Genomic DNA, 14,828 nt, shown 5'->3' with positions numbered 1-14,828 from the left:
AAATTCCCTACTTGAGCATGCAGTGTTAAGGGGCTACTGTTACATTTTTCAAAGGTATTTTTGGCGCTTTCTAGTTCCATTATATTTGAGAGAAGGCAGACATCTCTACGGATGATATCTCCAGCACTCGGAAAAACACGCCAAAGCAATCTAGATCAATAATTACCACTTTAGGTAAGAGGAAAACGTGTATTTGTTGATATTGAGGTGATCTGTTCCTTTAATTTGTTCATGAATAAAAAGCACTGCATGGATAAGTTCTATGTTACTTATACTTATCCCTTGTTTACTTAAGTGTCTGATAGTGATCTAATTGAAAACACAACAACACTTTCTTACTCTCCTTTTCTTTCTTTTAGTCCTCTCACCCAGTTTATTCATTTATTTCTCTCTTGTTATTTCTTCCTCTCTCTTTGTCTCTCAATACTATATCACTACTGTTCCCTTACTACCAGTCTTGTCTCTCTTCATCCACAATTCCTCTCCCTGTCCTTCAGCTTCTCCCTCTCTCCGTCTAACATGCTCTAACTAAGCTCAGACCATCCCTTGGGTCTTGTTTCCACAGTAGTACCACTGTCTTTGCAGACTCCCTTAAATATCCCTCTCTGTCTCTCTTCCTCCATTGCTCTATCACTCATTTCTTTCACCATGCACAAACAAGGCCTGTTGCTGTTTAGTGTCGGGCTCTGCCTGTCTGCCCCTCTGTCTTCCCGAGCAAACAAACACAAAAAGGGCCTGATTTATCCCTCCTGTCTCCTCCTCCTCGTCCTCCTCGCACTATTAATTTTTTTACGCCCCAGCTCTTGTACCACAGGGGATCCCCTCTCTTGTCCTCTTTAAGAGACAGTGTGGGCTGTTTTTTAAAGTCACTCCTATTAAGTATCACTTTTCCTTTAGTTACATCTACTTTCCTCACGTGTCTCCTCTTTTCTTCGTCAGAGGTATCTGTCTTTTTGAGTGCATTACTTTTTTTTTGGAGAGTTTTTATTGCTCTTTCCTCCTTCACTCATCTCCTCTCCGTAAGAAACTAAGTCAGTCATCCATTTTAAAGCCATCTATATTCAACAGTGAAACACCCCTTGGGATCACTGGGAAAAACTCTGTTACAGATCCAGAATTGCCAGGTGTAAGTGAACAGATGCTACTTTGCCTTTCCACATTTTCATCACCATTCAATGTCACTGTAAGCCTGCCGATTTGAAGGCACACAGAGAGCTTACTGACTCGATTTTAACTCTGCGTCTGCAACCTGTAAGTCCCACTCGCATTGAAATGTAGTTTAAGGAGTCGATACAGTATTAGCTATAAAATCCAAGCTGTATAAACTATGACCTGACCTGAAACTCAGAGTCAGACATCTTTGAAAACCATTACAGCACTCTTGGAAGGAAAGAGAAACACACATGCTCTCTTTCCTCCTCTCCTCTCCTCTCCTCTCCTCTCCTCTCCTCTCCTCTCCTCCCCCTCGGGAGGTAAGCTGTCTGTTTGTGAGTACAGTCTTTGTGGTTGTTTTCCTCACTAGCTTTGTGACAGTACATTTTACACAGGGGAAAAACCTCAATTAGTGTTGCCTGCTTTGTTTGACCAGAATTTATGGCAAACACAGTAACCTTGCTTTGTGTGTGGAAAAAAACAGAGAACAAACTCAGTGTGTGTGTGTAGGAGTGTGTGTGTGTGTGTGCGTGCGTGCATGCTTTGGCATGTCATTTATCTTTTTTTATTTTTCATCATGTCTCTGCAGACTTGAGCAGCATCTCCATCACAGTACCTCCTTGAGAGAGAGAGTGTGTGTGTGTGTGTGTGTGTGTTTGTGAATGTGTGAGCAGCATGTCTGTGTGGTATCTGAATCTCCTTGACTATACTGTAGTAACACACAGGTTACTTTTATGCAGAACTATTCTATTTTTTTTAAATAATAATGTAGACTTTTTTATCTCGTCCTTCATGAAGTATACAGAATATACATAAAAAGTGATAATACATGCACACATCTGATCTGACTAAAGCCTTTGAAGTAACAAGGTTTTTTTCTGAGGAGAGAGCGTATGTGGCTGCCTAGAGAAAAAGCCCCATGCCTCCATGTTTGTTTGTTTTTTTCAGGGCACTCTGGCTGCTCCGAACACTTGAAAATCTCTGAACTTTTTAAGAAAGGCGCTGGTGATGTCACCGACACTTCTTTACTGTAGCTACTGTCGACTTTTATCACCGTACGCTTTGTAAGTTTGTCGTTAACTGTGTATTCAACCCTCTGTTAATGAAGGGTTGTGTTAGCTACCTGGCAAAACCCATGTGTAGCGTGTCATGTAGAAAAGCACTGGGAGCCCTTCCTTTTTTTGGGATGAAGGGTTACCCTGCACCTTGCCAGCACTTTTCTGCTGATGCAAAACACTGTGTGGACACAGGCCCTAAAAATGTCACACTTAAAGGGATAGTGCACCCAAAATTCACCCATTATCTACTCACCCATATGCCGATGGAGGCACCGTGTTCACGTGTGCGCGCGAGACCAGCGAAAGCACATGAACACACACGAACATGGTGCCCATGTCTCACGGTCTCGTGCAAGCGTGCACACGTGAATTCAATGTACAGAGAGGCAGTTAGAGCTGCAGGCTACAATGAGGCTAAAAGCAGAGTTCAAATGACTGTTTTCCAAACAACTTTTTATGTTGGGGCTTCAGGACACTTGGATCACTACAGACGAGCAGTATGGAGATATTTTGTGGTTTCAATTATGTTTTTGGACGTTTGAATCTGGGGCGCCGTCAGCCTCCATTAGCTGGAGTTGTGTTGCTACCCCCTCTCCCCTTGGATCTCCACAAGTGTTGTGAGGACTTTAAAACTTCACCTGAGCCTCCATCGGCATATGGGTGAGTAGATAATGGCTGAATTTTCATTTTTGGGTGCACTATCCCTTTAATGTTTTCAGGTGCATAGTGTTTATACTGTAGTTAGTGATGTGTGTAAATGGCTTTCATTGTGTCATCCTGTACCTTATCCAAGTAAGTGTAACTCCATGTCTTCCCGTCGGCGAAGACTCGGGAAATGATTCTTCCTTGACTGTCGTACTCCCACTTCTCTGTAGTCGGACCCCTCTGAAGGCCTGTCACCTGCCCCGTACTAGAAACACACACACAGAGAAAATTATAAACATTTGTGGAAGACTAATATCTGGCCCATATCAGAATGTGTAATATTCAAGCCACGTGTTTCAAGCTAAAATTGTGTGTCACAAAAATTACAGCACGTTATTTCATCCTATTAGTGCCACACTGCTGTTGATCCTTTTAAAATGTTAAGGCAGTCTCAGGGGCTGTTTTAATGTCACATGTTCCATACATTATGAATCATAAACACCTTTAATAAACATTAAGTAGAATTATCAGTATTTCCATCTGTGTCGACAAAACTGAAATTGTTTCAGCTTCGTAAAAGTAGAATTCATGGCAGAGCTGTTGTGTTGGATTGCCTTACATTGTGCAGGTGTACTTAATCTAGTGGCAAATGAGTGTATCTGTGAAAATGAGGAAATGTGCCTCACATAGTATTTTAACTGAGACCTTGTTGGACTTTCCCTCAGAGCTCAAAGGCACTGGTCTATCCAGTCTGTAATCTGTAACCAATACAGCTTCCTCTAGTTGAGTGAAGTAGGTGGGGGACACGCTCAAATAATAAATAGCCCAGTACAGAAGCACTTACCTCGAGTATGTCAAGTTTACTGATAGTAGCTTGCTGCTGGGAACCCAGAGTGTCGGATGGCCTTGGGTGTCATAGATGATCTTCAGCAGGAACTTCCTGTGGTCATCGTAAATTTTCTCTGTACGCAGCGTTCGATCATAATCCACGGACAGCAAGTTCCTGCCATTCACCTGAAGGAGTGGAGACAAACAAATAACCAATGAATAAAGAAACTCTCCTGATCATATTAATCTTTGATCAGCTGAAGCATGAGATGCTTAGTATGTGAAACTGATTATATTACATGCAGCTATGCAGAATCCCTGCTGCGCTCTCTTCAAAGACAGAACATGACTAAAAACCTAAAGCCTGTTAAAGCTCCCCATATGCTGCAATGTTGATGTCACCCCACAGTATGAAAGCATTAGACAGATCAAACAACACTGTTTTATTCTTGGAGCCACAGCAGTAGAGGGATTTAAATTAAGTTAAGTTTGCCCTGAAGGTGGCACTAGCATTTATCTTTCTTGGAGAATGCATGTATGGTGGAGCTTTACCCGAGTCAGACTGAAGTCAGTTGAACCAGATTTGGCTGTTCAATACGAATATTCAACTATTAGTTCCTTTTTTTTCCACCTAGAGTTTGACACAGAGTCAACTGAGTGGTCTGCAACTGATGATTTGAATCTTCAGTTTGCACACGCAGCCCTAATATATGGTGCTAACCATGACTGCTTATTTTATGTGCTAGAGGAAAGCTCATAGAGTGTCCAAAATGGAAAGAGCTGATCATTTGTGTGGTATGAACATGCTCAGTTCATGAAAATTTGCCCATTTGACTTTGATATGTGGAGCAAAGCTCAAGAGGTTACCAAAAGCAAAAAGAATCAAACAGCAAAATGCATGACTAGTCCTATGATCATGCCTAAAAAAATCTGGCCCAACTCTCCTTAAACCCACATAGCTCCTCTCCCAGCCCAGCCCAAACCATAACAGCAGTTTTGGGCCTGAGCCTGATTAAAAACCAGAATTTCTGCTGTAAAAAGGAAAGAAAAGAAAATTAAAACATTTATTAAAAGTTTAAGTCAACTTGACTTTCAGTGTGGTAACAGACACATGATCTCCGACATGCACCTTCTCCTAACAAATATTGAACACAGCCCAAAAACTGTCAAATGCCAAATATATTAAAATTGTAATCCTATAATATTTCTCCCAGTTAATGAGAGACAGGAGTCGAAATGGATTGAAAACGCCGGAAAATTGGAACAAACCTGACCTGATTCAAGCACCGGGGAATTCTGAGAAATTACAGCCCAGTCTGGCCCAATCAGGTCTGGGCAAAAAATCAAAGCAATGACAGACCCACCAATCGACAGAGTGACAAGGAATGGAGATTGTTATTACACTGGCTCAAACCTTACTCAGTATGTTTAACTGTTCTTTGAAATTATTGGCCCACAAAATGAGATAAGAAATACAACAGTATGAATGCTTCAGGATGAAGGCTAAACAGACAAACAATAAATAAACCCAGGTGTTAAATTCATGTAAATAAGTGTCTGTTGAATTCAACATATGCGCCTCAACCAGTGAATTAAAACAAATTTCTGATCCAAGACCCATAAAACACTGTAGAATCACAGAGCCAGCCAGCCACTCTTTATCGCTTTCTAAATGACGTGCTGTTTGTTCAAACTCCAATTTACGAAGACAGATAACCCAGGTTCGGTGAAAAACTCACCTTATGGATCCTTGAAGCAAGGGGAAATACTAAGAATCAGCCAATCAGTTGTTTTACAGAACCGTTTCATTAAAGAGAGAGTCTTGCTGGAAAATGTTCAACAGTCATTTTTCTCATCTTTTTATTCAGCCACTCATTCATTCGTAAATTAGCACCAGTTGAATGCAGCGAGGTGAATAAAGAGGGCAGAGGAGGAGGATATTGGGACGGTGGCTCACAGCCAGCTGGATGAGAAACAAAACGGGACGACAGCCAAAAGCCACGCAGAGTGTGAGCCACACCATATCAGGGGAAACAAATCATTTTGCAGATTGGCATCGCCTGTCATGTTCATAATGGATCAGAGCAAACCGTGACTTTTATTTCAATGTAATGCCAAACAGGACTCTTTGTTAGTTCTGTCTTCCCTTTGTACACAATCACTCAACCTGGACTGGAAGTACATCCACCTAACTAACCAATATGAAGACGCACTACTCGTATTTCTACAGGTGTGGTCATCAACTTTAACTCAAACCAATTTCAGAACATTCTGAGTTTTCTCACTGCAGTACTGGTGGGGCTACTGCGATAACTGCAACACTGCAGCATCACTCTACGGACAAGCCAACCACAAGGGGTGCTAAGCAACAGTGCTACAAATGCCAGCAACACGATGAAGTGCTTAGCCTCTATTTTGCACAGAGTGCCACACGTTTTTTTTTTTTTTTCCCCCAGATCGTCAAAAGTTGAAAAATAAGCAACTTCGGGTAAAACTCTGCAGCCACTCTTCACCATCACCTTTTACCCAGCCATACTACCACAGTGGAGGAGGGGCAGGACACATACCACAAAGACCAACCGTCACATTGCTGAACAACAATAAAGGAGGAGAAATAAATAGCCTTCCCTTCATCCAGAGCAAGTACTCTACCTTGTGCATATTCTGTATCATAGCAACCAGACACAACCAGAGCATCTCAGCTGAAAAAACACTGCACCCCTTATTGCCCAAATAGCTCTTCTAAGCAAGTATTTAATTTGTTTTAAAACTGTGTTATTTTAGTTGTTTAGAAAGCAGCAATATACTTCACATTAGCCAACACTAAAGCTTATTTGGGCATCTGATCAGAATGCCTCCAGGACACCTCACGTTCGAGGTTTTCTGGGCACGTCCAACTGGTAGGAGGCCCCGGGGCAGAGCCAGAACACACTGAAGGGATTATAGATCTCATCTGGCCTGGGAATGACTCAAGATCCCCCCAGGAGGAGCTAAAAAGCATTGCTTGGGAGAGGGACATCTGGGGAACCTTGCCCAGCCCCGGATAAGTGGATGAAAATGGATGGATGGATGAAATGAGGCTTATTTAAATGGCACTAAAATCAAGATAAATTGAGTAATTTGCAAGCCCTAAGTACTGGCTCTCCTGAACTATCAAGTGATTTGCATCATAGTTTGATTGAATCCACTGTATGGCTACCATCTATACATCATTGACAAATATGACAGTGGATGTCAAATATGTCAGAAATTCATGATAAACAAATACATATAGGGACTGAAAAAACCACCACCAACTGTCCCACATTTGTTCATCACATAAAACTTGCCAGCATTGACATTCTTTGTCTGACAGTAGGTCTTTTCATTATTTCACCCAACAAGCTGCTTAAACATGCAGTTTCCCATTAGCTCGCGTCTTGTGCTCAATGCACATTCCTCAGGAGGATTAGTACACCATATAAAGACAGTATAAATATTTGCATTTAGCTGAAAGGCTGGACTAAGGTTCACTGCTGTTCATCCAGCCCCACAATCACCCCATCATCATTAACGCCTTAAACTGGCATCTTGTTGCTGCTGCAAGACAGCTGGACTGTCGCTGTGTTAGTGAAGACAAATTCCCACACACACCGATCACAAACGTGTGGCTGACATGTGCAGTATACACGCTGTATTTGTGCTCACCTTTGCACGCCCATTTACAAAAACACATCCACCTGCAACTCGTTATTGCAAGCTCACAATACAAAAGTCCCCATTACCACTAGTGGACCACACATGCTGTTACATTCATTAGGGTTTATTGGACCATGCTGAGAATGGCACCACTGTGTGGATCAAACTCTCCAGAGGCCACATGACTGCAGAGTTTCCTCCTATTAAACTGGGCTAGTTAGAGAGCACTTCATGTAATATTCAAGCACTGCAGACAAATCACTGTCCCTTCCTTCTCTTCTAATAGCTTGTAAGAACAACAAACACAATGCCATAATAGACAGAAACAGAAACCCCAGTGTAAACCACATCAAGCTGCTCACAGAGGGGGACAAAATGATAGGAGTCACAGGACTCTGTGATTTGTGAGCATTGTTGCCTTATATCAAGAAGGTGCTGGATTTACATCTAATGGCCAGCTGGGGCCACTCTGTGTGCAGAGTATGTTCTCCTGCCACTGTGTGGGTTTCTCCTTCCAACTAGGGCTAGGCGGTAAAGCAAAATCTTTTTATCATTTTATTATTTATCTATCATTTCTCCATATCACCCAACCCAACTGTTCAAAAACATGGAGGTTAATTTGGAGCTATCTAGGTGTGAATGTGCCAGTCTATACAATAGGTGCTATCCTGCTGATAATGATAGATTTATACAATAAATATATGATTAATTAAAGTAGTCCCTATCCATGCACAACATGGACCGAGCCATTTTCAGTTAGAGAACACGCATGCCAGTCTAACCCTTTCATTTTCAGTTAAAGACGGAGTATGCAGGTAAAAAAAAAAAACTGTATAAAAACTCTCTCTCTATATATATACAGAAGTATTCCTTCTCAATCATCACTTATGACCCACTCTCAGCGTGTGATGGTGTATATTTCTGCAGAGACTCTGCCCTCTGACTGCACTTTTTTATTTTCTTCTTATTGCCTGTGCTCTGGACTTTTATGGGTGTGTATTCCCGCAGCGCTCAGGTGAAGTTGGGCCTTCATAAAAAGGTAGCAACCAGGTGCAAGACCATAAGTGCTGAAAAAAATACACAAATACAGTGAGGCAATATGCCAAACAAGAGTGAATCTGGGGTTGGCTTTCTACTTTCACTTTCACTAGTTAATAGTAACCAACAATCCTGCATAGTATACCTTTGGAGAAATGATGCCAGCATTTGTACATAGGTCACTGATCAGCAATGAGGCTTCCATGGTGTCTTTCTGTGTTCATAAAAAGCCTCAGCTGAAGAGCACTCACCCTGAGCTTCCTCCCAAAGACGATGACTTTTCCACGCGTCTGTTCCTTCCTGAACCTCCACTCCACCAGGTTTTGTCCGTTCTCTCCTGGCAGTGTCATGTTGCGTCGGGCTACAGTTGGGTTAGCAGCACCTAGAAATGGATATGACAAAGGCATGAATACCAACAATATCTTACAGTGAAGAAAAAAAACAGCACTGAATCAATATGTGCTATTCACACGTGACATCTACTGTGTGTGTAAATGTTAGAGTTTAGACAGCTGTATGCTTACTTTATTTGACAACTTACTACTTTTAGGTCGGTACCTATAAATTGAATTAAACTGTTGCTCTTTTAAGATTATTTCCAACTTTGTGGAAAGTGTGTTCCTTGGTGCACTACGTGCACACCTTTTCACAGCGCACAGCAGATCATCCCAATCATCCTAGTTTTGTGATATGATTGAGCTCTTTTCTTCATCGTGATTAACGATTGAATATGCAAGATAATGTATTAGTGTCTCTGTAAGGTTTCGTTTACCACCATAGACATTTAATGTTTCCATCTCAAGATGGGCTTTGTATGTGTTTAAAGCTGGAGTGTAGAACTTTTGTCTCCCCCTTCTGGCAGGAAGACTAATTCCACAAACGCTGTTGATGTATGCTTATGTCTGCAGGTGAGCCCACTGCATCTCCCCTGGCCCCAGGAGCACTCTTTTTGGCTTCAATCCTTCCTGTGAATGCTGACTTTATTTTTTACCTGGAACTTCCACTTCAGAAACTTTTCTTGGATGCTTCTTAGGATTTTCTGCTATAACTTTCGCCATACTCCTAACTGCAAACTATGGTCCCTTCCTGCCCCTTTGCCCTGGCTGGTTGACATGAAATATATTACTTCCAATGCGCCAGCATGGGAAAGTCATCACAGGCACCAGACACCACAAGTCTAGGAAATACAGAGCTTTCCCTGGCAGCAATAAGCTTAATCAGCATTGTGTGAACTTGTTTGGCAAGGGTTTAAATGCAACAGACATTAATTTATATGTAAAAGTCAGACTCTTGCTTGGGGGAGATAAAGAGGGAATATTATTGTTTAAAATGAAAAACATGAATCTCTAATACTGCATCATTACATGTACAGATTGTTGAATAAAACTTGCCTTTAAAAAGTCTCTCACTCCAGCTTTAAATCCCCTAATGTACACCATTTACAGCAAATCACATATCAGATCAATCTGTTGTAATTGCTGCTAATCATTTTCCAAACATGCTGTAGTGTTTTAGCTTTAGACCCTAATCTGAAAATCAGCCTGCAGAGACATGACATGTGAGTTGGTCATTAATCACTGTGAGCATGACGTCTGTATTTACTGTTGTGAAAGTTTTACTGCTGTAGTTTGGTAGGTCAGCTGCTAATGCAGGCTTGTAAATCTGAAAAGTCTGCACTATATCACTGTGCGACGATAATAAAAAAATGACAAACAAATGCAGGCATATTTATTATGACAGATGAATTACAGCATATGCGGCACAGTCTCTATAAGCTGATTTTTTATACTGTACTATCATGGATGCAAACCAGTGGTATGTAGAAAGTAGAACGAACATGAGTCTCAAACACCATTTGGAAGTGGTCACCAACTGTGTTAAATATAAAGGATTTGCAGTAAATGTACATAAATGGGAAACAATCAGATCAAAGGCATCAAAATGAGATTTTTTGTGTTATGTGTATCGCAGTACAAATCAGATCCTGATGTGTCAAATCAAACTGTGAGCTGAAAACACTTTATCATTACAGCTGGACAAGCTGTGGCTTGTACCGAGTGTCAGAGTAGAAACAACTGAAAACATGACACTGATACTCCACCATGATCCTTTTCACAAACAGACCCATCAGATGGTGTTTACCTACATAGAGTTGCGCTGGCAAAAGGCCTCTCACTGAGCATGCGACACAAAAACTCTGCACTGAAACCCATTTACATAGAGATGTGACACATAGCATACTGAGCAATTTCTAACTCATAAGCATTCACCGTGTAGATAGCCTACACCCAATGCTTCACACAAAGTGCATAATGTAGAGCAGGATAGTCGTTCAACAGATGCTTTGTGATTACAACCAACCTCTGTGAGAATCATTTTGACATGAAACCTCCACACATAATCCACATTATACATTCAGGGTAATGTGCTCAAAGTGCATACCTGCCAGAATATGGGGCTCCGTCTGGTAATGTGTGTCCATCCCGTTGGCGTAGATAACCCTCAGTGAATGATCATTACCCACCTGGTAGCTGTTGCGAAGCTGATCTATATGACAGAAAGACAGAGAGACGATTACTCCGAATGATCCATGACGGTGTTTCACACTGATTCTGTGTTTGTTTTCAATGTGGCAGACTCTAACGCATTTATTCAAAAACACTGTAATAATGCTTCAGTGAACTGAGGGGAAGGTGAGCAAAGGAAAGACAATGAGAGGACAGCAAGAAAGTGCAACTAAGGGAGGGGGAGGGAGATAAAGGGATGAATGTAAAGAGAGAAAACAGTACAATTAATTTCCGTGGGCAGGGTTTGAACCTGCTAATGGAGCACAGAGCAGGTATTAACATCCCCCAGCCTCTTTTAATTAGGTTCCCCTTGACCTCGCGCAGGACTAATGGCTGTGTGTGTGTGTGTGTGTGTGTGTGTGTGTGTGAGCAAGAGAAGCTTCCTTGGCCGTAGATATTTTTACTTCTTCCTCCTTCCTTCTTTCTGACACACCAGGTCAGGTCGACAATCGGTTGATTGGTTGATTTATTTAAAAACTAATTAAAGTTTTTCCTAACAAAACTTTTGACTCAACTTTATTGACGTACATTTTCAAGGGCACATTAAAGAGGAAAAGGAAACATTTCAAAATTTGATGCAACAGTAATTAAATATAAAATTAAGTAAATTAAATGTAATGATCTACAAATGTGTTTCTTCTTTCCCCTCCATAGTTTCACCAGGATCCTCTTCTCTATTCTCTATCGAATTTTAATTTACATACACAAGAAAGGAAAAACTGCAGCGCTAGTTGGCCAAAATTTTTGTTATAATGAACTCATTACAAAGATATTGTAAAAAAAAAAGACCTTCAACCACATAATGACAATTTGTACATCGATTACTCATCCAATTTTATGTGCAGAGAACTTTGCTTTTCTTACATGCCTCCACAGTGAATGGAGAATCCAAAAAAGGTGAACATCCTTCATGTATTAAAGTCACTGAGGACCACGTTTATTACTGGAAAAACATCTTCATCTTCCTATGGGTAGCGTGCCCTGAGCATGCCTGGGCATGTGCCTATGAGCTCGACTTCAGCATAGTTCAAATGCATGCGTGTGCCCAGACTATGTTTTAAATCTTAATGTATTAATAAAAACAGCATGTGTTTGGCAAGCACTGAGCATATGTCTGGATAAATAAGACTTGAATTACGCTGCACAAGTTGTGTGAGAGTTTGTTAATGGATGGTTTAATGTAGTTTTGTTGTTGTTAAACTCAGTCCTCCATTACTTTGTCATGAAGAAAGTTTTCTTCATGAATTCAAGGTAAATTGCAGGGAGCAACTGATATACAAATGGTCATTTTGTGGGTGAAATATTCCTTTAAGACCTTTCGAATCTGGCCAAAAGGCAATTCCTGCAAACACTGACCGCTGTGTCATTTCTCCAATAATGATTGTATGTTGTGGTTTATTATTGTGGGGTGGATCTGATCCTTCACTCCTACCTACCCACATCAATTTCCCAGCACAAAAGAGAGGCTTTGTACAATATGTTATAAAGCGGGAAGAGTTAGCACACACAGCATACAGCCGGCCCTTGATAATGCATTGGCACAAACATTTGCTGTATTTTTCCTCGAAGAACATCACTGCCAAGCCCTGCATTACCAACATGTTCGCCCGCTTTCACAAAGCAATCAACAACAACAACATCAAAATGACAAAACACAGCAGCTATATTAGCTTGTTTACCATTTCTGGGCTGCACCTACACCTAATGTGATTTCACATTACCGAGACCACTTGCACGCTGGCACATTGTGCAGTTTAGATGATAGCGGGGAGGCGAAACGATAAATAATGTACACCAATTGATGGAGAGGAATGCTACACTTGTCGATGGCTTTGAATAACTTATTACATTCTGATCAATACTGTTCTGCTGTGAGGGAGAATCCACTCTGTTTTCCCTCACACTCTGGGCACATGTAGCTGGCTCTGAAACAAATCACTGCTGGCCACTCGAGGCCTCGCTTCAACCGGCTCATTAGTTCAGATTTAACAAGGGCATCAGTGCTAAATTATTGTTTTTGCTCGCCGTTTAGGCTGAATGTCTGACATGAAGCATGATAAGGTGGGTGAAACTAGCTTTTCCTTTTTGCACTTCCCCTCAAATCTGTGATTCTCAGAGGGGATGCATTGACAGATCAGTCCACAACTCACTTCCTCATCTGAGGTCTATTCTTAAATGGTTCAAAATGGAGATTTCAGTTTTTCAATATTTATTATTAGCTGTAACACGAGGAGCTGCTGTGAGTTATTTTTACAATCTGATCCTGTGTCCACAGGCAGCAATTAAATGCTGCACACGTCTGTCATAAAAGTTTTGAATCTGTACACTAACGACACATTCTTCCTTTCTTTCAGTAAGTCAATAGGTAATGGTTATGGACTAGAACAAAGACATGTACTGCAGATGGAATTCACTTAGACCTCAACATACTCTATCAATACCGTTAACCGTAGGTCAGTACTGCACATGCAGTGTTCCCATGGCACATTCACCTGAGCCAGAAGGTAATACTGTGGAAAGCAATGTGAATAAAACCTTTCACAATTTGGCTACTGGTCAGAGAAATATAGATTTAATGATTTGGAGTGTTTCCTCTGGGTAAGTGCCAGGACTGGTGGCGGTGGCTGAAGATCATGAACTACAAAGCTGAGAAATGTCTGGATTACTGGGCAGAAGCTGTTTATAAGGGTGTTAAAGGAAGACTTTCTCACAGAGTGCTTTCTGCAGGAGATTGGTCTGACTTTTTCAGCCATTTGGTGCTTTTACATGGACTGTAATACTTCATGAATAATATGAATAACAGCCCAATCAGAATAAAAATACCTCATGTAACCACCTCAATTGAAAGAGACTGGCCTGCATGGACAGTGTGCTACATTCTTATGTGAATGCTCTGATTAATAAATGTATTATTTGATTTTGAAACAGTCTTATCTAACATTGTTGTTACAGGCTGTGCAATGTGGAGTCACTAGACACAACAACTGTCTTGTTACCAGGAGCAGTGACCTGCATTGTAATACGTTTAGGGAACACTGGTTAATGGTAAAGTCTACTGATAGTTTGCATGTGAGGTGTTGGTAGCTACAGAAAATAACCTGGGTTACACTTACATTACTTACTACTTAATTGTATCAAGAGGCAGAAGCACTTCTTTTCCTTCTTTACTTTGTGTATTGAATGAATTGAATTTTCTCAATAAGGTTGAAAAAACACTCTTCTTCTGCTATATTTCTTGCAAATTATGCTGGTTTCACACTCAACACAGAAGCGTAATGAAGCACACCGATTTTCCGTGCAGTGCTGCCCACTTCCTTTCAGTGCCCATGTAAAGCATTTAGACTATTGTCACAGGACATGGCGCTGGTTGGCTTGTGATTTGCAGCGATAGTTTTGGCATCTGGTTTATTTTTTTCAGCAAGCCGTGAGCGAATCTGACCAAAGAACACACTGATAATCTATGGGTGATATAAAGGATATATTAGATATGATATAAATGATCTGATTTTGATAAATGATAAAATATACATCCAGTGCTACCACATAATTGTCAGTTGTGTTGACACAGAGAGCAAAAGAAAGACAAGCAGACACACACATACACAAGCAGACAGAGACAGAGCTCTGCGTGTGATCAGAAAAGAGCAGAGGAGTACAATCGCTTGCTGACCTGCGTGGAAAATTGCACTTGTAGTGTGAACGGCCAGGTCAACTACTGCTGGGTGGCTGCGCAATAGTTGACATATCAGGGCATTTCTGCGACCAGGGTGAGCATGGCATGAGACGCTTCACAGCAGGCAGAACTGCTTCACGCAAGTCAAAAAAGTTTTATTCTGATTAAATTCTTGGGGGCATGTAAACG

The 14,828-nt window shown here is 41.2% G+C and overlaps 1 protein-coding gene across 5 annotated transcripts in view; it reads right to left on the bottom strand.

Annotated features, from left to right (window-relative positions):
* Positions 1 to 14,828, bottom strand: part of LOC125885026 (teneurin-3) — a 409,411-nt gene that overhangs the window by 24,520 nt on the left and 370,063 nt on the right. For all 5 annotated transcript variants that reach the window (XM_049570393.1, XM_049570405.1, XM_049570397.1 and 2 more), the window contains 4 exons: positions 10,842 to 10,946; positions 8,651 to 8,781; positions 3,700 to 3,869; positions 2,994 to 3,120 (listed from right to left, as the gene is read on the bottom strand). In XM_049570393.1, coding sequence (XP_049426350.1) covers positions 2,994 to 3,120; positions 3,700 to 3,869; positions 8,651 to 8,781; positions 10,842 to 10,946 — 533 coding nt within the window. The remainder of the gene's footprint in view (positions 1 to 2,993; positions 3,121 to 3,699; positions 3,870 to 8,650; positions 8,782 to 10,841; positions 10,947 to 14,828) is intronic.

The sequence above is a fragment of the Epinephelus fuscoguttatus genome, linkage group LG3 (genome assembly GCF_011397635.1).
Source record: "Epinephelus fuscoguttatus linkage group LG3, E.fuscoguttatus.final_Chr_v1".
Classification (NCBI taxonomy): domain Eukaryota; kingdom Metazoa; phylum Chordata; class Actinopteri; order Perciformes; family Serranidae; genus Epinephelus; species Epinephelus fuscoguttatus.
This window is presented reverse-complemented; position numbering and strand designations above follow the sequence as displayed.